The following is a 23,765-nucleotide window of genomic DNA, read 5'->3' as shown; positions in this document are numbered from 1 at the left end:
TTCTGTAAAGACTTTCCCTCTTTTTTTCACTGTGGCAGAGATATTTGATCCCATGGTATGGCAGCTTCTTGCTTAAAGGAAAATGATTTTGTTTAGCTGTAGCTCTTTTTACTAAGGGAGGAGCTCTATTTCTAGGGCCCAATCCTGCCCAGCGCTCCCTGCAGCCTAACTGTGGCTGCACGCAGGCTGCACCCAAGATTGACGCCGATCCTACCTGTTAATATGCCCCCCCCCCATCACCCTCAGTTTACTATGAGTGCTGGGGCTTAAAACTATGACCAAGCTGCTGGCTGGTCGCTTCTCCATGCGGCGCAGCTGCAGCGTCCCCGCCGCGTGCATTCGGCGGGCTCCCTGGATACTTTTCCCCCTTCTCTAGCGTATGAAGCCAATTCCCGTTAATTTTTGTGCCCCTCTTGCTGACACGGCGCCATCCCCCCGCCCACCGCAGAGGCGAGGAGTTTCTGACCCGCCTGGGCAACATCTGAAAGGGAGGGAGCGGCCCTGGAACTCGTGAGACTCGGGGGCACCAAGGGCCCCCAGCCAAGAAGCCCGAGAGAGCAGCGGGCAGCGCCCGCCTGAGCCGCCCGGTACTGGGAGGGTGGGGGGGAGAGGCGTGGCTGGAGGAGGAGCAGGATGGGGGCGGTGGTGGCTGTGCGCTCCCGGCTCTCCCTCCCGCACTAGCGAGGTGTCTGTGCGCGCGGGAGGCTGGCGGCAGTGCTGGGAGCGAGGAGCGCAGCGGCAGCATGAAAGGCTCCTACCTGGCCTGGGAGCTGGCGGGCGCTGTGCTGCTGCTGAGCTTTCCAACAGGTGGGATTGTGCCGCGTGGGCTGGCCGCTGCTGGGGGTCCGCGTTGCACAGGGGAGACGGTGCGCTGCTCCCAGAAGCGAGCGAGCGAGGGGAGGGAAGGGGCAGTGCTCATCCAGCTTCTCCTGCTGGTACTTGGGCTGTGCAGTCGCCGGTGAGGAGCTAGCAAAGCTCTTGCACCTCAGCTTCCAGCGCAGCGCCAGGACAGGTAGGGCTGGTAGCAGTGCAGTGCCGGGGTGCGTGGAGGCGTTTGCGGAGAATTTCTGCTCCTCTGCCTAGGGGTGCTTGGACAATTTGTGTAGTGGGATGGGGGGTGGTACTGAAAGCCATTGACCAAACTGTAAACCCAGCACCCATGCCTCTGCCGGGGGAGGACAGTGTGCCTGGTTTTCTTACCCTCACTCCGTTGATAAAGATCGACGAGCTCGCCGCACCAGCTGTGTTTATTGTGAAAACTCTGGCGCCGTAAGTAGGAGAAGCAGCGGCTCGCGCAAAGGACAGGTTCCTCCCATTACTTAGAGGTCCCTCCTGCTGCAGCAGGGAGCTGGGGATTTGTTGCATTGCATTGACTACTGACCTGAGTTTCAGTTGCACGAACTTTGGCAAGTCCTTGCGTAGCCCGCCCTGCCAATGAATAGCTTGAGCGCGATGTTTGGAGACGCGTGAGCGCTCCTTGCCGCCCTCCAATGCCGGTCTCGTTATGCCGCTGTAGCGCTTCCTGAAGTCAGGCTTGCATTGGTTTTGGAGGGGCAGCGTGGTAGCTTGATAGCTATTGCAGTGTCCGAATGGGCTACTGTGAGGGAAGCAGAAGCAATCACTGCTCCTGAGCAAGGTAATATTTCCTATTCAGGCGTGCGAATCAGGCTACACTACACGCACCCTGGTATAGGTGCTTCCCACATCTAGGGAAGGGGTGTTAGTAGTTAATCCACCTTTTTGTTCTTCAGAGAACTATTATCTGTCGGTGGGGGAGGGGTCTTGCATCTGCCCGGGTTGGGTTGTTTTGTCAGTAAACCATCTCGTAATCAGTACAAAATGTCCCTGTGGTCAGATGGCTGTTAAACAACAGAAATGGTAATGAGAAATACTTTCAAGAGCAGGAGTCTGGCTTTCAGCAGCAGAGGTGAAGGTATAAGTGAAATATAGTCTTCAGGGCTGTCGCTGGTTTCATTAATTTTAGATCATTTTAAGGGCACTGTTAAATGGCTGAATTTAGTAGAGCATCTCCCAGTCAACATATTTATGCATTTTGTCAGTCTTGTGAGACAAACTTTTAATCACCTGTTCTTTCCAAGTAAGAATACCTCTCAAGCCCTCTTTTAAAGGAGGCTTTCTAGTTCTTGCACTGGCTTGTAGATTTTTAGGTTATTTCACTCATGCTGTGCCTAGTGAACTGGAGAACAGAGTTGATGGTAGGGATTGGACAGCAACTATGCATGCTTGTCATGCCATTATCATTCTAATTTATTGCCCTCTTTTGTTTGGACAGGTCACTCAGACTCAGGCACTTAGCAATTCCTATCACCTTTATGCCGAGTTTTACCTTGCTCTGCAGGTAGTACTGCTGAAATAAATGGGGCAACTTGCAGTAGAAGTAAGGGAGCTCAACATGAACAAGGTGGCAGAATCAGTCTCAACTAGCATATGTGTGAAACCTGAGCAGTTGCCATCATCCGGATTTAGATTGTATAGGTCAGGCAATGTCAAACCCAACTCAAGCTACCAATGACAATCTGTCAGTGCAGTAACTGTGATATATCAGACTGACAAATTCAGGATTTTCCCATCAAAATATTTAATAAAAGATGTGTAGGGGAGAAACTATCAGATGTTCTCGGTGGCCTAAAATCATCCCTTGGATAACTCTAATGATTTAAAGGAGTTGCACCAGGGATGAATTCAGCTCTCTGTTGGAATCAAAATTGGAAACCTGACAACTTAAAACAATTGATTCCTCCCTCCCTTATCTTGTTTGAAGCTAAAGTCTGGAGGGAAGCAGTGCATGGTGACAGAAAATGAAAGGTGGCTGAAGTTGCTCTCACGATTCTTGAAAGTGGGTTCTTGCAAATAACTCTCTCTGGCCCAACAGTTCTTTAATTTATCCACAGTGGAACAGCCGAGAGAGAGACACTCTAGCCTGGTAGTTAGCACACAGGGAGCGGCCGTCCCCTTCCTCCACTGAATTTTGTGATTATTTAGCCACAGTGGAACAGCTTCAACAGGACTGAGTGAGGGAGCCCCATATCATAGTCTCCCATAGCTCAGCGGTTAGGGCACTCACTTGAAGTAGCAGATCCCTTCCCATGAGGAATGTGAACCAGGGGTCTCCCACATCCCAGATGAGTACCCTAACCACTTTGCTAAAAGTTATTATGAGGGAGGTTGTCCTTCTCCTGCCCTTCTTCCCCCTCGCCCCACCAGCTTCTTGCAAAAAATGGCATGGGGTGCAGCTGGGGGCTTGTCTACACTTACAGTGCTGCAGCTGCACCGGTGCAGCTGTGCCACTTAGGGCTTGTCTATACTACCCACCGGATTGGTGGGCAGTGATCGATCCAGCGGGGGTCAATTTATCGCCTCTAGACTAGACGTGATAAATTAACCGCTGAGCGCTCTCCTGTCGACTCTGGTACTCCACCAGAGTGAGAGGCACAAGTGGAGTCGACGGGAGAGCATCAGCAGGTGAAGACACCGTGGTGAGTAGATCTAAGTATGTGAATAACATAGCTGAAGTTGCGTAACTTAGATCGACTCTCCCCCTCCTCCCAAGTGTAGACCAGGCCTTAGTGAAGCTTTTCCCATCAGCATAGGGGTGGTAGCTATGTTGACAGGAGAAGCCACAGCCCTGAGCGACATAGTTATATTGACACAAATTTGTAGTGTAGACCAAACCTGAGAATCCCAAGTGGCCAAAGCAGCCCAGACAGGTGCCTGTCTCTGAGAAGGCGGGACTTAGCATAAGCCATTGGCTTGGTATCTCCCATTGGCTAGTTTAGGCAAGGCGTCACCTAGCAAGCTGGCTTTTGTGAATCGCATTCTAAGGTATCTGTCTCTCCTCATTCATTGTATAGGGTGCATGGGTGCCAAACTCAGGCTCTGAGTCCCAATGATTTTCTAGGGACTTAAAAGTTAGGTGTGGTGAAGCTGAGCATGGCCTTGCCTAAGTTTCTAGCCCATATTTATTTACATTTATAAAATACCAGTTCAGTGCTCTAGTTCTGTACAGAAATTACATAGGTCAAAAGGGACACAAAACCAACAACAAACAACCCTCCCACAAGAGGTTACTCTCCAAACTTCTTGTAAGCATATACAAGATTATTATATTTAACTTCCCCTGATGTCTACTAACCTCCAGATAACATTTCTGACCCCAGCCCCTTAAGTAGTCTTCTGGTTGTCCGTCACCTTCAAGTCAGCTTTTTGTTTCCTCAGGAAAAGCCTGGGAAAACAGGTCAGCCTTGCAACATGTCCTGAAGGTCACCAAATCCAGGCTCCTGTATCAAGAAGAAGAAGGTGCAGGGGAGATTATTTCTTTCTCTTGATTACTTACTCGATTAGATTCAGACACATTTTCTGGAGTTATTTGCTTTGGATGGCACTTTAGATGAATTTACTAATATTGATGAGAAGCGAATTGTGAATGAGAATTAATGAATTAGAGTAGGATGAGAAGTGAATAGTATGTAAGACTCACTATGGTAAATATGTTTGTCTTTGGGTAAGTGTCTGTTTATGTGTGTGTGTGGGGGGGTGTATGTGCGTGTCTGTGTTTTATATCACACTTAATTTCTTTGTCAGATAGTTGAGTTTCTCTCCTCCCCTGCCTCTCCCTCACTTTTGCAAAAAGAGAATGAGTTGGTACAAAACTAAACTTTAATATGGTTTCTCCTGTGAAATTAAGCCATTCATGTCTTCAGTCCCCTCACTTCACTGCTGGTATTTTGTGCTCTTTCCCTGTCCTTGTGTTTTCTGCATCTCAGTTTATTGCCATCTTCTCCCCTTTGACTTTTTTTTTTGTTAGTTCATACACTCTTTCTGTGGGATGTTCTGTTAGGCCACGTCCAGACTACCCGCCGTATCGGCGGGTTAAAATCGATTGCTCGGGGATCGATATATCGCGTCTAATCTAGACGCGATATATCGATCCCGGAGCGCGCTTATATCGATTCCAGAACTCCATCAACCCCAACGGAGTTCTGGAATCGACAGGGAGAGCCGCGAACATCGATCCTGCGCAGTGTGGACGGGTGAGTAATCCGATCTTAGATATTCGACTTCAGCTACATTATTCACGTAGCAAGTTGCGTATCTAAGATCGATTTCCCCCCCCATAGTGTGGACGTGGCCTTAGAATCTTCAGTCTCCCCTCCCCCCTGCCTTGGATTCAACACTGCAACACCTTCTGTTTAGGTGCCCAGTAGAATTCACAGCCCTGAGTTAGGCACCCTGTACAATACATGACACAGAGTTAAGCATCTAAGAATGGGATCCACAAAAGTCAGCGAGCTGAACAGGGTACCACCTACACTAACCAATGGGAAATGCCAAGGATAGAGGGGGTTCATAGTGTCCCTCAAGTGCTTATGTCTTAGCAGGTGGAAAATGCCTCTCTCTGCTCAGGATTCACAGCTATGAACCCTCTCCTGAAATTAGGCATCTAAACTTTCTCTTTAAAAGTGTCGAGGAGGTGGTGGCACCTTGCCTTATAACTTTTATCGCTGTGGTTAGAGCATTCACCCAGAATGTGGAAGACCTAGGCTAAATTCCTGCCTTTGTGGAAGTTGAGACTTGAACGTGCGTTTTCTGCCTCCCAAGAGAGTGCCCTAACCACAGACCTGTGGAAAAGAGTGAGAATGAGTCTATAGCCCAGTGGTTATGGTAATCACCATGTGAGAGACCCAGGTTCCAGGCCTCCTGCTTCTGTGCGTATTTAATTATTTATATGCAGCGGAACAGTTTCAACAGGAGAGAAAGAGAGACACCAGCTCCAGAATACCCCACAGCCCAGTGGTGAGGGCCCTCTTCTGGGAGGGGATGACTCCAATTCTTGTCCTTTCTCCATATCAGGTCAGGTGGGAAATTGAAGCAGGTCTCCCACATCCTGGATGAATGCCTGACCACTGGGCTAAAAATTAAATAGGCCTGGAACTGTCACCTCCTCCACTGTTCTGTGTAAGGCCTGATCATGTAAAATGGCTTCTGACAGTGTCCACAGGTTTTCCCCACAGGGAAGGTGAGCAGGGCCAGCTTCAGGATTGCACTGAGGCTTAGGCGTGAGTTAGGCATCCACGTGAGGTGACTGCACAGTGCACATGGTCACTGGCAGATTTTTGTAGGTGCCTAGAGGACTTTACCAGAGAAAATTTAGGCACTTAGGGACTTTAGATGCTTGCAGCCATGAGCAGGGTGTTTGAGGATCTACATTTTGGCACCTAAAGTGGCAGTTAGGTGCCAAAAATCCCTTTGTGGATCTAGCCCTTTTTTGTTATTCCTCCCACGCTCCCTGAAAATCCTCTCATCTCATTCTCTCTGCTGCTATGTTTTGGCATGGTTTCTTTCAGAGCCCATCAACACACTTATTCAGACAACTAAACAATAATATAAGGTGTGCCCTCTTCCTGGAAGGATGCGTGTCCGTCTCCATTATGTTCCCAATGCCTGCCAGCCCCAGGGGAGAGAGTCTGAGCTTGCTAAAAATTCAGATGTACTATTGCTAAGCTATTTGTTTGGCCCCTCAACCCATTTGATTCCCCAACCCTCCATTTCTGTGTTTGTTTTACCTCCCTCTCCCAAAAATTCTGTTTGCTGTTCCCTCCCTTCCTTACAGCAGTGAGTATAGGTATGAGTCTCCTGCGCATATCGGTTGCCCGAAGCGATGCCAGGAGCAGAATGGAAATGTCAAGGATTGCACAATACTGTACTCTTTTCCTGCCAGAGTCACTGGGAAACTGCTGTGATCATGTGCCTACCTTTGATTCCTCTAGGATTTACTCATTGCTGCGTAGCAGAGAATGAGCAGGGTTTGGTAAGAAGCAGGATTTATGTTCAAATCCAATTTAAATACTATTGATACAAATTGGTGACATTTCTGTGTGCTATTTTTCTAACGCAGTGCCACTGTTATTGACATAAATTATTCCAACTCTTTAACACAATTAGGCTATGGTGAATCTTCACATACTTTTCATTTTATGTTAGTAACTTCTTATAAATTGTATTGTTTCAACAATATTTCCTGCTCATATGTAGATCAGAGGGGTTACCTCTTTACAAAGAGTGGTATAAGTATTACTCAGTTTTACAGATGGAGAAACTGAGACAGAAAGGTTGTGACTTGACCTAGGTTGAACAGTAAGCCAGGGGCAAAGTCTGGAATAGACTTCTAGGAATCAAGAATCAGAGGGGTAGCTGTGTTAGTCTGTATATGTAAAAAGCAACAAAGAGTCCTGTGGCACCTTAAAGACTAACGGATGTATTGGAGCATAAGCTTTCGTGGGTGAATACCCACTTCATCAGATGCAGACATGCATCTGACGAAGTGGGTATTCACCCACGAAAGCTTATGCTCCAATATATCTATTAGTCTTTAAGGTGCCACAGGACTCTTTGTTACTTCTAAGAACGAAATCCTAGCCCCATCAAAGGGAAGAATTTCAACCTAGCTTGACTTCCAGTTCTCTTCTGTGGCCTATGCTGCCTCTATATTCTGTGTATTCTATTGTTTAATTTAATACAGTGTATATACCTTTGTTGTAATTACTGTATAACTCTTGTTAGATTCAAAATATTTTAAATATTTTGTAACAAATCTATCACTGTTAGACTAAACATAAAATGCTATGTATTTATATTTTGAAGAAAAGTTTCTTTGCACCCTGAGTTTTCAGTAAATAATCTGAAAAAGTCTTAAGGTAAGAAATCTGGAAAAAACAAGAACTTCAAAGCATCAAAGAGGCTCAACAACATACTTATATACAATACATGACAGAAAATCTATTATGATATTGATCTGGTAAGGAGAGACAGTAGTTGGTCAAGGTTAAGCCATTTTTGGGCTGTCCTGCACTCTTCACTGATGAAGGTAAATGCATGAGAGATGAAGCCATTGCACATTATTTTTCTCAATGTATATATGCACACGTTATTTTACAGATGTTGTTTTTCTTTTTAGTGTAGTACAAACATCTTCCAGGATTTTGACTCACTTCCTCAAGTCTCTTTCAGCTGTTTAAAAAAGGACAAGAGGAAATGAGTTCTAATATCCTGAAAATAATTTTTACTTTAAGTAGTCTTCAGTGTGGCACAACTTTTCATTTTATGTATAGATCTTTGCCTTGTTTTTGCCCATTAGTGTTTAGGGTGACTGGACAGCAAATGTGAAAAATCGGGACAGGGAGTAGGGGGTAATAGGAGCCTATATAAGAAAAAGAACCAAAAATCAGGACTGTCCTTATAAAATCGGGACATCTGGATCACCCTTTTAGTGTTCTACCTGATTCCCTCACCTCCCAAAATTGTTGTTCTGTTCTGCAGCGTTCAGATTATTGTTCAGTTTGTGGCAAAAGCTGAATTGCAGCTGAAGGTGAAAACCCAGTCTTCTATTTAAACTTTTCTCTCATTCCAAAGCTTTTGCTCATTATTTAAAATCAAACTCTGACAAGAATGCACAGAACCAGTTAGAAAACTGATTAAAACAACTCTTTTGCTTTGCTATTTTTACTGTTGGGGTATTTTGTTTTATTTATGAATTTTAAGAGACTGAAAGGGTGTTCAAAAGGGCACTTAGGCACCTAACTGCTATTAAAAGCCAATTCTGCAAACAGTCATGCATGTGCTTAACTTTACGCATGAGTAGTCTCATTGGCTTGGGATCTGACACTGGAAACTGAAATGTATTGTTTGCTCACTGGCTAAGATTGCTGCAGTTTGTGATAAAAGCATAAAAGAGTAGTGTAAACTTCTGTGTTTGAAGAGTGAATGTGACGTTTTCAGGGTTACAATAATTAGAAGGTACAGTAAATGTTAATCTTTTAGTGGATTTATTCTTTGCTATTTTGATGGATTACTCCAAAAAGTAGGTTACCCAATATATGTTTTGTTCTTGATCTTTTCTAATGCAGATACACAATAAATAACTCTGTACTGCTTTTCACAGATCACCTGAGGGCAACTTAACTAAAATTAAGCACTACTTAATAACATAATCAACCACACATTTCTGTAGTTTTGCATTTGAAAACATCAAGTGATTAGCATTTGAAATCTCAGGCAACAGCTGAGTACAGAATCATGAAATAGAACTACTAAATACTTGATATTGGGAAAACTTCAGTGGACAAATGGAATAACTGCAGTGATAGATATGAGCGGTGAAGGGAACATAGGTTGATGATGCACAATCTTACGAAGATAAAGCTAACTTGCGTTTGTTTTTGAGAGCTTTGTAAGTGAAATTTGAGAATTTAGATTTGAATCAGATAGCCTGTTACTTTCCATATTAGTGCTTATTGGAAGCATGACAAATGAGTTACAATGGTTGGGCAAAGAGATTACAAAGGTGTTTTTTGACCAACATTTCCTTCTGTTTTCTGTCGGTAGTAGTCTCTACCTGGCAATGTTCCACATATGGTGAACTGGTGTATTCCTCATGGCATATAGTGGACTGTTAACAAGTGAAAGGCCTGATACAAATGCTGAGTTGAAGAACCTGAGCTGGATGGTTTTAAAGAGGAACTTCACTAGTAATCTCCTGTCATTCAGAAAACTAAGGAGTTGTAAGTGAAAAAGCTCCAAATTAACTGTAAAACACTCAGAAACAAATGTTGTTTTGCCTATTCCCAACCTTAAACATTCAAAAATCATATCTGCAGGCCAAATCATGATATTGCCTTATAAATCACTTTTAAAAAAATAATGCGTTTTGAGTTTTCTATTTTTCTGGTTTCTGAGATTCTAGGGTGCCATTGGTAATATTCTCAAGTTTTCCTCTGAAGGCTAGAAACTTGCAAATGTTCTTAATGAAAGCCAAAACTCACATTCACATGACTCTAGGAGGTGGGGCTGTTTTTTTTTTTTTAAAAACCCAAATATCGCAAGACTCAAATATTCAGAGAGTAGGCAACACCGCATTTTGATTGCTTGCAGTATGACTATTTGGCTTAAAGGGAATTGGATAGGAAGGACAAAACTGTTGTTAAACCCAGGAAGCTGGCTAGCAAGGCAACACAGATGTGGAATAGAAGCATTCTTCTGATGGTTGGAAAAGTATAATTTTTTAACTTAGAAATGTCACATTAACTTCAGCAAAATGACTGTTTCTTCCTCATAGGGTGATAGGCTTTTTTATTTTATTTTATTTATTTATTTGTAACACAGGCTCTCAAAGCTTCTTATTCCACAGCACTTCTAACTTCCAGGTATTGTACAATTCATTGCTATTTTTTTCTTTAATTCTGATATGTTCACAGCTATGTTAATATTATATTGAAAGACTGTGTTACAGTGCAATAAAAAGAAGACAAATTGAGGGAATAAAAATAGCTGTACACATTCAAGTGCCACTCATCAAGCACACTCCATTCCTGCAAGATGCCAACATGGGATGCTACTTACACTGGACCAATTGTATTAATTCAAATTGCAATTGTGTCAGGAAGCCCTCTTTGTGCATATCCACGACTCTCTTCTGAAGTACTGGGAAACTTGAAGTTTCCCTCCTCGTAGACCAAAACCCATCCCTCCTGCTTGAAGACAAGGAGCACTGGCCTGAGCAAGAGGGATGACCTAGGTCGCCTATAGTCCAGAAGTAGAGTAGGCTGCCACTACTTCAGAACCTTGCTTAACAGAGGACTGTGTATGTAGTTGGGGGGCCCCTGCTACCAATCCAGTAGGGTTCTTGACTGAGATGGCAGATGTACACACACAACACAGGATCCTTTGCTGGATGGGTGGGGTTACAGTCTTCCTCTTTCTGGGTTGGACGACAGCCTCCCAGAAGACTGAGCAGTGTGCCGGAGAAGAGGAGGGAGGTCTCAGCCTCCCTGAAGAGGAGCAACAGTGGGTCCTCTGGCCCCATCTTTACAGCAGACAGATCTTGTGGCCTCTTCTGCTACCACCATTCCAAGCAGGAGGTGGGGCCATGGTGGAGATGGCCTGTATGGGATGTGCATAGGATCTCAGACTGTATACAGAGCTGGACTAGGGAAGTGTAGTAACAATATATACACTGTGTAGACTACCAGCTCGAGGGGGCTTGCAGATGGTGGTAAAATTGGGATTGAGCCATGAGCTAATGAAACAAACTGTTGGTTACAAAAAAAACACAGCCTTTGACTACGTGACATTAAGCAAATATAAATGGTGACTCTCTCACACAGAGATCTCTTCAAACACTGTCTAAAATTTGTTTGGCTACATTGCAGTCATTTGCTTTTTGAATACAAGGGTCAGATTCGGAACTGTTTACACCAGTGTAAATCCCTAGTAACTCCTTTGAATAAATGAAGCTACACTGGAGTAAGTGGAAGTCAGAATCTGTTTCACTGCCTTTTTAATTTTGCCAAAGATGAAAATACCTCTAGCTAGATAGCACAAAGTTAGGTGTGTTTATAAGTGGATGGACAAGTAGATGCAAAAATAAACAAGTAATAAATATGGACTAATTAGATTCCTACCATTTCTTGTGCAAAACATATCACCCACTTCTATCACATGGCACTTTCTATGGGCAACTACCTGCAATCAATTATGCATAAGCAATTAAACTGTGCATAGAAAAATACATCTCTTAGATGACTGTGTTAATATTTTAGGAAAGTAAAGACAACCTGGCAGGCAATTTATATAAATGACTTATTTGTAGTATGTGCTGACATCCAAGATAAAAGTTAAAATGTGAGGTTTAGTTATTATATTTCCTTGTCAAAAGTAGACTAGGAAGAAATATGACAGATTGTCAGAAATGCATCTGACTCACTATCTGTGTGACACTTCCAAAACCAAATTTTACACAGATTTTACAGAATTCTAGAATGACTACATGAAGCAGGTTTTGCTAACCATGGTAAATTCTGGAGATGCTGCCAACCAGCAGCTAATCTGCCCTATATAATGTTTCCTGGCCACAAATCATAAAAATATATACTGGAGCAATATGTACAAAGGCATTTCTATAGACCTAAGTACAATGAGATGCCCCTCTTAAAAATATGTATACACGAGTTGGTAGAAGAGTTTAGTCTTAGAGTGAACACCAAGAAATGAGTAACGACATCCCAAATCTTAGCAGAGCTTATACAATATTTAGAAAATGGAAATATAGTTCTGAATACTCTTAACATATATAAAAATTTTCAAACACAGATGCAATGAAGAAAATTAGTTTACATGGGCAATTAAATGCGGAAACAAACAAAAACTTGGTGTCATATGGATGCATTATATGCAAAGGTGATGTCTTTTCATAATGTGGTAATGGAGCCATGTAAATTTCTTAGATAGGTCATGACTAAAACAATAATCAATATACACTAATCTCATGATTCTGTGGCTGGGTCTTTTTTGTGTCAATTTTTTATTCATTGCTGTAATTTTGTTGAAAAAATTAATACAAAATAAAGTATGTAGAGATAGTAAAAAACTTTGGTCCTCTAACGTGGTATTTAATGTGGTCCAATGTAAGAGTAACATAATTATACAATTATTGGTATCTTTTTCCCCTCTGAAGGAGCTGCATAGATGACTACCAGTGCACCTTTAATGAAATTGCTATCGTTTAATAAAGTTGCTGCCAGGGCTTGAAATAATAATCATTCACATTGCCAAAAGTCCTACATTTCCTTCCTTAATTGAGCTTTTTCCAAGTAACCATTGATTCAAATTGCAATCCAAGGGCAAAAAACTACATGCTCCAAGTTTTCTCGCTTGCCTTTGTTGAAACTATCTTTTCACAAAAATCCAGAAAGCAACATTTCAAGCTTGTGCTCATTACAAGATATATTCTTTTAAAATGGAAACAGAAGGAAAAGATAATGTACTTTTTAAAGTAAATGTCACCAAAAAAGAGTGAGAGGAGATTGAAAATCCATTAAGCAAATTGACCAGCAAATGTAGTGATGAATGAAAAACAGAATTTGAATAAACTAATTTTGTCCATTAGCATGCTTTTCAATCCATTTTAATTGTTCTGTCTTAATTATTTTGTATTTTATTTATTTAAATGTATAATGGCTGCAGAAAATAACTATTGGAGCAATTAGTTGATTAGCAATTTAGAAAACTAGAGTAAAAAGAAAACAATACATTAGAAGGTAATGTCATTCTAGAGGACATGTAAAATATCAAATTTTACACGTGTTACTGCAAGCAGCTATTTTATTTGGATGAATGCGTGTTTATATTCACCACAGATCTGTACTCTATGGTTGTCCATTTACATTGTTTTAAGTTTGGACATTCTTTCTAATCAGATTAAGTCCAGTTGTGCATCAGGATTAATTCTGTTTAACACAGCATCATTGAAAGCTTGCTACCTCAAAATCTATTGTAATTATTGAGATTGCTATTGTAATTATTGAGACTGCTCAGTGCTGGAGGATACTATACCCCAGTAGCCTGCTAGGTGTACTGCAAGTCAGGAAAAGCAATGCAGGTACTTCAGCAGCTAGGCATTGTAGGCAGTCTAATTGAAAGTTAAGACTCCTCAGGCCTGGGGTGCCCTCTCCAGTCCAGTCTCTATACAAGCAAACCAGAGCTTGAAGGTTTCCAGGCCAGGCTCATTTAGTGTCTCTCAGTGGGGAACCCTACGCACTGGCTCCCTACCCAGTTGGTGCTGCTCCGCTCCCTTATAAGTCTTACACAGACCTGCACTCAGCTGTAATGTCTGTCAGTCACAGCCTGTTCCCTCCATGGAAGCTCTGCATGCAGTTACTGGGATTGTGCTCTGCATCCAGCTTCTCCGTAGTTCCTGGCTTGCTACACAGCCACTGCTTTGCAACAGGCCCAGCCACATCATTGGAGCACTGGGTTGGGGTTTTTACCAGTAATACCTTAATTCTTGTCACCATCACCGCCTTTCATTGTGTTCCTATTCAGTGTTAGGTTTGAAAGATAAGAAAGTTAATGTTAAAAGACAGACATTGTTGAAGACTCTGGCTGTGTCTACACTGCCACTTTGAGTGCAAAAACTTTTGTCGTTCAGCGGTGTGAAAAAACACACCCCTGAGCGACAAAAGTTTTAGTGCTGAAAAGCGCCAGTATAGACAGCGCTTTATCGCTGGGAGCCACACTCCTGTCAATAAAACTACTACCGCTCATTTGGGGTGGGGTTTTTATATCACCGGGAGAGCTCTTCCCTGGTGATTAAGTGTGTCGACATAGCTACCACCTCTTGGGGAGGTGAAGTACCTACGCTGATGGGAGAAGCTCTCACAGGCCACGTCCAGACTACCCGCCGTATCGGCGGGTTAAAATCGATTGCTCGGGGATCGATATATCGTGTCTAATCTAGACGCGATATATCGATCCCTGAGCGCGCTTATATTGATTCCGGAACTCCATCAACCCCAACGGAGTTCCGGAATCAACAGAGAGAGCCGCGAACATCGATCCTGTGCGGTGTGGACGGGTGAGTAATCCGATCTTAGATATTCGACTTCAGCTACGTTATTCATGTAGCTGAAGTTGCATATCTAAGATCGATTTCCCCCCCCGTAGTGTGGACCAGCCCACAGAGATGTAGGTAGTGTCTTCACTGAAGTGCTACAACAGCATAACTGCATGATGCAGCTGCACCGCTGCAGCATTTTAAGTGTAGACAAGTCCTCAGACTGAAGTTGAGGAAGGGAATGAGAAGGCATTTTTTTCAAACAAATTTCAAAAGCGTCACTAGGAGCTACAGGTGCTCAGCACCTTTGAAAATCATGTATTTGATCACACACTCAAGTGTATTTAATTCCCCTTTGTGGAGGGTGCAACAAATTCAGCATGGGCGGCTCTCTTTTGCAAAGTACAAGGCAACTCTGCAGGCCTTCTTCACTGAGAAGCATAATTTAAATGCTACCTGACATGGCTCTTCGATTAAATTCTAGACAATTGACATTTTGGCATTACTAAACTTCTAGTCTAGCCTGAGGGGGATGCCTAGTAAATGGAATGGGGTAGGACAAATGGGGATTACTTTTCTCAACTATGTAAAATTTAATACCTTCTCCCCTTTGAAGAAATTTGGGAGAGTTTTATACACCAAAATAAGTTACAGCTGCCCTGTGTGACTAGTATTTAAGATGTAACCTTATTTGTTTCCTTTTAGCATAAAATTTCAGGATAAAAAAATTCTAAGTGAAAGGAACTAAAATCCAGCTTCAGTCATAACTTTACTTCAGTATATTGTGTTGATGACAATGAAAATGTACAACTTATTTCAACTCCTGTATACTATTTAATAGAAATCTGAAAAATGTGGTGAACAAGGACTGTGTGGTCAAAGAGACAGGAGATGAAGAAGAAATAGGTCTCAGCAAGTTTACTGCAGCCTTGCAAACAGTCATGAAAATGTCACTTGAACTTAAGATCCAAAGAGCACTTGTCATGGAAAAATATGAAAGGTAGTTCCAGTTGTCATTTCTTCTCCATAAACCCAGTACTGATAATTTAGAAAACTGTGATGGATGAATTATTTTCTTTGTATAATATTAGTACAACTTAATTAGGAGCCATTTATCACTATCAAGATTATGAAGAGTGTGCAAGGCTGAGCTCATACAAAGAATCTGTATGTTAATCCTGGTTCTTATATTGGCTTGATTGCCATAGAATATTGAGGTGGAGGAGAGGGAAGGATTTGCTCCAAGTATATGGTAATGAACCTGCTGCCTTATTTTGAGGTAACTTTCCACTACCTGGCTGAGCTGTAGGGAAAATATCTAGCCAACAGAGGTCTCCACAATCCGGAGAGTACAGGAGAAAGAAGTACATCTTGAGGTGAGTGGCTTGGGCTTGGGATGGAGAGAGCCAGCAGCTGTGTGTGAGCAGGAGGCCAGTGTGAGACTAGAAAGCTGAAAGCCAGGCAGGAAAGCAATCTGTTGCTGGCAGGTGAATACAGCACAGTGGCCTTCAGCAGAAGACTTGAGGTCAGCATATATGCAACAGCAGAGGATTTGTAGGATATGTCCCCAGATGAGATGGTAACCATTATATCCCTGATGTAGGCTGCCCTTTGGGACTTGGTTAGGAACAATTGGGTAGATTTTTGTTGTATCTCTTGAAGACCTTGTGGCTAGGCAGGTAATTACACCATTTGCTGCTGGAAGCCATAGTAAAGTAATCCTCTCTTAGTTCCTTGGAATCCAGAAATGTGTAGTGCGGACCGCCCAAGGACTGCAGCCCACAGAGCCTAGTGATCTACAGTGGTACTCAGAAGATCCGACCACTTCTCTAGTGGGAACTGATGTAAAACAGCACTCACAGCAACACCTTGCAGAGGAGTCAGTTACAACATTATGGACTTTCAACACAAAACTGAAAATACTTTATTGTTGTATTGCTATTTTTAGCTTCCTGATTTATGTCCTTTTTCAAAGAAATGGGGAAGGTAGTTTAAAAATGTTAAATGTAAGGTCTTGCGGAGCGCTTTTCAGAGAATGTAGAAATGTAGGGCTGGAAGGGACCTTGAGAAGTCATCAAGTCCAGACCCCTGTGCTGAGAGAGGACCAAGGAGCCCATCAATGAGGGGTGTTCGTTCAACCTGTTCTTAAATACCTGCAATGGTGGGGATTCCACATACTCTCTTGGAATCCTATTTCAGTGTGTAACCATCCTTATATTAAGAAAGATTTTCCTAATATCTAACCCAGGTCTCCCTTGCTGCAGATTAAGCCCATTATTTCTTGTCTGTATTTTAGTCCTCTTTATAACAGCCCTTTACATATTTAAAGAGTGTTATCAAGTTCCTCCTCAGTCTTTTTTTCTAAAGACTAAATATTCCTACTTTTTTAAACCTTGATAGATCAGATTTTCTAAACCTTTTATCATTTTTGTTGCTCTTCTTTGAAGTCTGCAATTTTTCTACGTCTTTCGTAAAGTGTGGCGCACAGAATTGGCCTCACCCATGCCCAGTAGAGTAGGACAGTTATCTCCCATGTCTTGCATATAACACTACTGTTAATAAACCCAAGAATATTAGCCTTTTTCACAATTTAATCATGTTCAATTTGTGATCCACTTTAACCCCAGATCCTCTCCACAGTACTACTGCCTAGTCAGTTATTCCCCATTTTGTAGTTGTGCATTTGACTTTTCCTTCCATAGAGTAGTACTTTGAACTTTTCTTTAATGAATTTCATCTTGTTGATTTCAGACCAATTCTCCAATTTGTCAAGGTTGTTTTGAATCCTTATACTGTCCTCCTATGTGCTTGCAGCAAAGAATCCTGTGGCACCTTATAGACTTAACAGACGTTTTGGAGCATGAGCTTTCGTGGGTGAATACCCACTTCCTCAGATGCATGCATCTGAGGAAGTGGGTATTCACCCACGAAAGCTCATGCTCCAAAACGTCTGTTAGTCTATAAGGTGCCACAGGATTCTTTGCTGCTTTTACAGATCCAGACTAACACGGCTAGCCCTCTGATACTTGACTCCTATGTGCTTGCAATTCCTCCCAGCTTGGTGTCATCTGCAGATTTTATAAGCATACTCTCTCTAGTTCATTATCCAAGTAATTAATGGAAATATTGAATAGTATCAGACTGAGGACTGACTCCTGTGAGTATTCACTAGATACATCCTCAGTTTGACAGCAAACCAGTGATAATTACTCTTTGAGTACAGTCTTTCAATCAGTTGTATACCCACCATATGGTAATTTCCCTAGTTTACTTTTGAAAATGTCACATGAGGCTGTGTCAAAAGCCTTACTAAAATCAAGATATATCAGATCTACTACTTCCTCCCTATCCACTGGCCAGTAACCCTTTCAAAGAAGGAAATTAGGTTGGTTTGGCATGATTTGTTCTTGACAAATCCATGTTGGCTATTCCTTATAAGGCTTTTTTCCTTTTGGTGCTTACAAGTTGATTAATAATTTTTTTCAGTATCTTTCCAGGTATTGAAGTTAGGCTGACTAGTCAGTAATTCCCTGGGTCATCTTTTTTCCCCATTTTTAAAGATAAATACTAATTTTCTCCAATACCCTGGGACCTCACCTGTCCTCCATGAGTTCTCAAAGATACTTGCTCACAGTTCCAAGATTCTTTCAGCTAGTTCCTTAGGATGAATTTCATCAGGCTTTGCCAATTTGAATACTTTGTTAATATTAATTGTGTTGAGTATCTGGTCACTTCTTGAGTGAAGACTAAAGCAAAATAGGCATTAAATATCTCAGCCTTCTTGATGTCATCAGTTATTAGCTCTCCTTCCCCACTAAGTAAAGGACCTACACTTTCCTTCATATTTCTCCTATTCCTAAAATATTTAAAGATCTTCTTGCATTTTATTTCTCTCATTAGGTTTAACTCATTTTTTGCTTTAGCCTTCCTGATTTTTGTCCATACATGCTTATGCTATTCTTTTGTACTCCTCCTTAGCAATTTGTCCATGTTTCCTTTTTTATTTTCAGATAATTAAAGAGCAACTGATGGAGTCATGTTGGCCTCTTACTATTCTTTTTTCCTTCGCATTCGGATAGTTTGCAGTTATGTCTTTAATATTTTCTCTTTGAGAAACTGCCAGCTCTCCTGAGCTCCTTTATCCCTTCGATTTTCTTCCCATGGGAGCTTACTTACCAGTTCTCTGAGTTTGTTAAAGTCTGCTCTTTTGAAGCCCATTGTCTGTATCCTACCGTTCTCATTCCTTTCTTTCCTTAGACCAATGAAACCTACCATTTCATGATCACTTACCCCCAAATGGTATTCCTCCTTCAGATTTGGACCCAATTTTTCCCTCCTTAGCAGAATGAAATTTAAGGATATGTCTGCACTGGGAAGAAAAAAAATAAATAAAAGACAGACAGACAAAAAGATGACACATGGCAATGAGTTTCAGAGTCCAGATCAACTGACTTGGGCTTCTGGGGCGATTATGCTATGGGACTATAATAGAAGAGACTGGGGAGAGTCTCAGAGCCCTGGCTCCAGACGGAGCCCAATTGTCTGCATGGCTATTTTTAGCCCTATAGCACGATCCTGAGTCAGTTTACCTGGGCTCTGAGATTTGCTGCTAGGGTTTTGTTTTGTTTTTTTGCAATGTAGACATACCCTAAAATGGCTGCCTTCCTGGTTGTTTCCTCGATTTTCTGAAACAAGTAGTTCTTCTGAGTCCCCTTCAACACTCCCCTTTCCCCGCAGACGGATTCCTGTTTTACAGCTTCATTTAACTTTAATTTCTGGCCCTTTCTTATCTTAATCACCCTGCCTCTGTTTGTAAACAAAACACTGACTCCCTGCCCCAGGGGCACAAGCTGGGAGCAGCACCTCTTCTCTGGAGAACTCACATTCCACACTGGGGCTAGGACGTGTCAAAACTCGGGTGGGGAGGAAGCAGAAGGCCCCCCCCAATGCCCCTTATGAATGGCACCCCTGCATCTCTTCCCAATCTTCCTTCCCAAAAACAGCATCCCAAGGTCAAGGAAGTGAAAGCCCTTCTAACAACACCATCTGAACAATCAGGCATTCGTTTCCGGAATAAATGTGTCCTTGCCTGGGCCCTTACCCTCAATTGGGAGGATGGACAAGAACACCACCTTAACCCCGAACTCCTTCATCCTTGCTCCCAGAGCCCTGTAGTCACTGCTGATCTACTCAGGGTCATACCTGGCAGTATCGTTAGTGCCCACTGGGATGAGCAGCATGGGGTAGTGGTCAGAGGGACAGATGAGCCTCAAGAACCTTTCTGTAATGGCTTAAATGTGGCTTCAGGCAGGCAGCACACCTCCCAGGACTTTGTCAGGTCAGCAAATGGATGCCTCCATTCTCCTCAGAAGGGAGTCCTTGACCACCAGTACTCTGTGCCTCTTCCTCTTGGTGCAGTGGTCGTTAGTGTTTCAGCCTTGTGGCTGGTGGCTCCTTCTCTTCAGACACTGGGGTCTGCCCCTCCCCGCCTGTTTCCAGTATATTATATTGATTCTTGACCATGATGGATGAAGAACCTGGGTGAGGGTGGAGCACTGTCTACTCAAGTGGCCAGAAGTCAGTTTCCTCCTCGTAGAGCAGCCGGTTCTTCTTCCTCTTGTGCCGCTGTAGTTACCTGTAGTTAGCTAGCATCCTTTGTGCATCCTGCTGATGAAATCCTTGTGCTCCCAGGGGATATTCAGACAAGCTACCTCCTTTTGCAGCTCTCTTGCCTGCTTCCTTAGGGACTCCACCAACAGACACCTCGCTCACTGAGGTGATCTCCTTGCCTTGCTTTTGTTGGCGGGGATGTACAGGCCTCATTCCCATTCTCCATCTGCTGGCAAACTCCTTTAGCCTCCCAGCGTCCTTCGTCTCGCCAGCCACATGTAAGAAAATTAGAATTATAGGAATCTGTATATTGAAGTGTGTATTTACATTTCAGTTAATGTCTTTCACATGATATTGGTTCTACTGTAAAGCTCAACTAAGTTATATTCCTGATGGTGTATTTGGCTGATCAATCCTTAATGTGTAAGAATCTTCTCATACAAATTTTCTAAGACTCACTTCTGAAAGTGTACCCTGGTTGCTGTTGTGCATGGCAGACCTGCTATAAACTCCCAATTCTGTTAATATTTGATAATTGTATGGCAAGGGGAAAACTGAGGCACAGAAAGGTTGGGCCCAGGTTGCAGAGGAAGCCAATGTCAGAGCTAGGAGTAGAACCCAGATCTCCTGACTCCTAAGTACACTATGGGGGGAGATCGATCTAAGTTATGCAACTTCAGCTACGTTATTCACGTTGCTGAAGTTGATGTACTTAGATCTACTTACCGCAAGGTCCATACTACACAATGTCGACTGGAGATGCTCTCCCATTGACTCCCCTCGTGCTTCTCGTTCTGGTGGTGTACAGGAGTCAATGTGAGAGTGATATGCGTTCAATTTAGCGGGTCTTCACTAGACCCGCTAAATTGACCATCGATGCATCGATCACCGCGCATCGAACCCCCAGTAAGTGTAGACAAGGCCCTAGTCTCATTTTTCAATTGCAATGCAATCTCTTTTATGTGCTTGGCAGCTTGGGGCAACACGAAGGTGCTTACTAACATGATTTAAATTTCCACCTATCAGTGCCTTTCCCTATTACACAAGCCATATCATTTTCTAATTCTTTCAGCCCTATTTTCCAGCTCTCCCTTCTGTTGCAGAAGTCACTATTGCGATATACCCCATCCTCCAGCTTTGTGGCTTACAAAGCTTTTTCCAGGATACTTCAGTTCTTTTTTCAATAAACGGTATTGCTCACAGTTGATCCCAGCATTTTAATAATTAAACAAGCTTTGATAAACTAAAGCAATAAAGATGGGTGAAAGTGACTGTTTAGCTATGGAACACTAACTTCATGTATCTGTAGTTTGCTCCTGCATGTGCCCCAGCTCTGTTCAAAACCAACTGTAGGCATAATCCTGTTTCTGATGTTAAAAAGGTGAATACAATCTGTTTGGGATTAAGAGGATCAGAAACTTAAAAAAAGTCTTCAGGCTTCCATCACTTAAATCACTCTTCCCAGAGACATACACACACACAGCCTTCATCTCACTTACTACCTATAAACCATACTACTTTAAGTTAGTCTTTTTTAAAGATCAGAGATATTTAGATGCGTAATACAAAGCATATCTTGTTGTCTTTCACTTTTGTAACCCTCATTCTCCAACTCCCCAACTCCCTTCCCTAGCAGACACATGTGCAATGCCTTTCCATTGATTTCAGTGATCTTTTCAATGAGATCCTTAGTCTGATGACATTGCTCAGTACATTAAGTTTAATTTAGGTTGTTAAAACTTTGGGGCAGAAGCCTATTATTCTATGTTGCTTAGAAATAATTGTTCTACATTTTTTGTATCAATGCCCTGAAACGTAGATTGTCTGTTACTGGAGTGTTCATAAGGCATGGATTTTGCTTTCTAAATGCTATGGTGTGTTTGTTCCCTTTCCTTTCCTTCCCCCCAATCCCAGCACATGAAACTTACATTGCTACAATGGACATACAGACTTTGCTGTAAACATTGGGACAGGTCCTGCGTCTCAGTACCTGTTGGAAGCTGAGTGTGTTCGGCAGCTTGGAAGATGGGGCCTACTGTAAACATAGTAGACTTTGAACTCCTGACTTGAACTATTATATGCATTCAGTGGGTCAAAGCAGACTAAGTTTGGCAGAGCGATGAACATGGAGTATGGCTGTGTAACAATGTTGTCTGCCTCTTTGCTGGAAATGGATATGATTATATTTTAGAATACTTTGTACAGATTCTGCTGTTTCTGTATGTATAGGTTGAAGGTCTTCATATGGATTATTTCCAGTAATGTTAGGAAATGGTTTATCTTTCTAGTTGAGCAGTGATAAATGCCTTTAATCAGCAGTGACAGAGCGATCTCAGTCCAGAAATCCAGCCTGCAGTTCTGACCTTCATTCTTTCCCGTATACTCTTTCATTGGATACATCTATACTACCCACCGGATCGGCGGGTAGTGTTTGATGTATCGGGGATCAATTTATCGCATCTCATTTGGACGTGATAAATCGATCAGCTAATCGATGCCCGTACTCCACCTTGACCGGAGGAGTAGTGGAGTCGACAGGGGAGCCACAGCAGTTGACTTGCTGCCATGAGGACGGCCAGGTAAGTCGAACTAAGATACTTTGACTTCAGCTACAGTAAGTTGCGTATCTTAGTTCGAACCCTCCCCGCGCCCCTGCTAGTGTAGCTCAGACCATTGTCTTTGGATTTCTCAGCAACAGGAGCATTTATTTGACTTGATCTTAATCCATTTATATACCCTTAAGAGCCATTAAAGCTGAGAAATAAATGAATGAAGGCTGGAATATAATGGAGTCCAAACTAATTATAGAGTGTTTTGATTGAACTTGTGGTATTGTCCCTATTTGTAGGGAAATTGACCACATCAGAGTGTGTGTTTTTGAAAGAAAACTAAGGCAAGTTTTATCGCCAACTGCAGTATATTTCTACCAGTATATATGCCTGTTGGTCATCAAGTGTGGCTGAATTTTTTTTAATGTATTTCAATATATTTAGTGTGTGGACGGTTGTCATGAGATAAACAGATGGTCATTGACCCGACTAAGCACAGATTCTTAAGGGTGTCAGGATAGGCATTGATTGCTGTCACAAGACCTCAGCATAATTTGCATAAATGTAATATGATATGTGTGGTTCAGACAGGACAACCTTAGTAAGAGTTTGTCTTCATTCCCCATAGGAACTCCCATTTTCGAGATTAATTTTGAATTTCTTTAGGCTGAAACATGGGGTATGCTAGCTCAGCAAAAAAACTATTTGGCTTATTTAAATACAGTTTAGACAGGTAGGCCTTAATATGCTGTTGGTTGGCTTTGGGGTGGGAAAATGTTTTACATTTTACATTTGGGGGATAATAGTTTGCATAGCAGTACTTCCTCAGAAACTTTTTTAAAGCTGCAATCAGGGTAGACCATGGTATGTGCAGTGAAAGAGATGTTAACTTTGGTGACTTGAGGGGGCTAGCTCTACTGGAAGAAAACAGTTCCTCTAATGTTGCAGCTGGAGGTGTAGGAATACCTGCATTATATTGAGTACTTCTGTAAGAGATTACAAATTAGTATTTCATCAAAGAAAATAAATGTATTGTAAACTTTACACTGAAGCCATATATATTCATATACTTAATCTACTTACAGAATAGATGTGGTTGCAGTTCCTATTGCAAAGCAGCTAAAACAATAATAAATATTGGGCAAAGAGAGTTTAGATCTCGACAACACACAATTAAAAATACAATCAGTGGTCATCTG

General features: G+C 42.4%; 1 protein-coding gene across 1 annotated transcript in view; it reads left to right on the top strand.

The window, feature by feature from the left end:
* The first annotated feature begins 701 nt into the window (after nucleotides 1–701).
* The window catches only part of KIT (KIT proto-oncogene, receptor tyrosine kinase), a 68,001-nt gene continuing 44,937 nt past the window's right edge, over nucleotides 702–23,765 (top strand). Inside the window, exon 1 of the mRNA XM_050945508.1 lies at nucleotides 702–807. Within this exon, the coding sequence (XP_050801465.1) occupies nucleotides 744–807 (64 nt within the window). The 5' untranslated portion in view covers nucleotides 702–743. The remainder of the gene's footprint in view (nucleotides 808–23,765) is intronic.

Source organism: Gopherus flavomarginatus, chromosome 3 (genome assembly GCF_025201925.1).
Source record: "Gopherus flavomarginatus isolate rGopFla2 chromosome 3, rGopFla2.mat.asm, whole genome shotgun sequence".
Taxonomy (NCBI): Eukaryota; Metazoa; Chordata; order Testudines; family Testudinidae; genus Gopherus; species Gopherus flavomarginatus.
The sequence above is the reverse complement of the archived record's forward strand: the minus strand, read 5'-3'. Positions and strand labels throughout refer to the sequence as shown.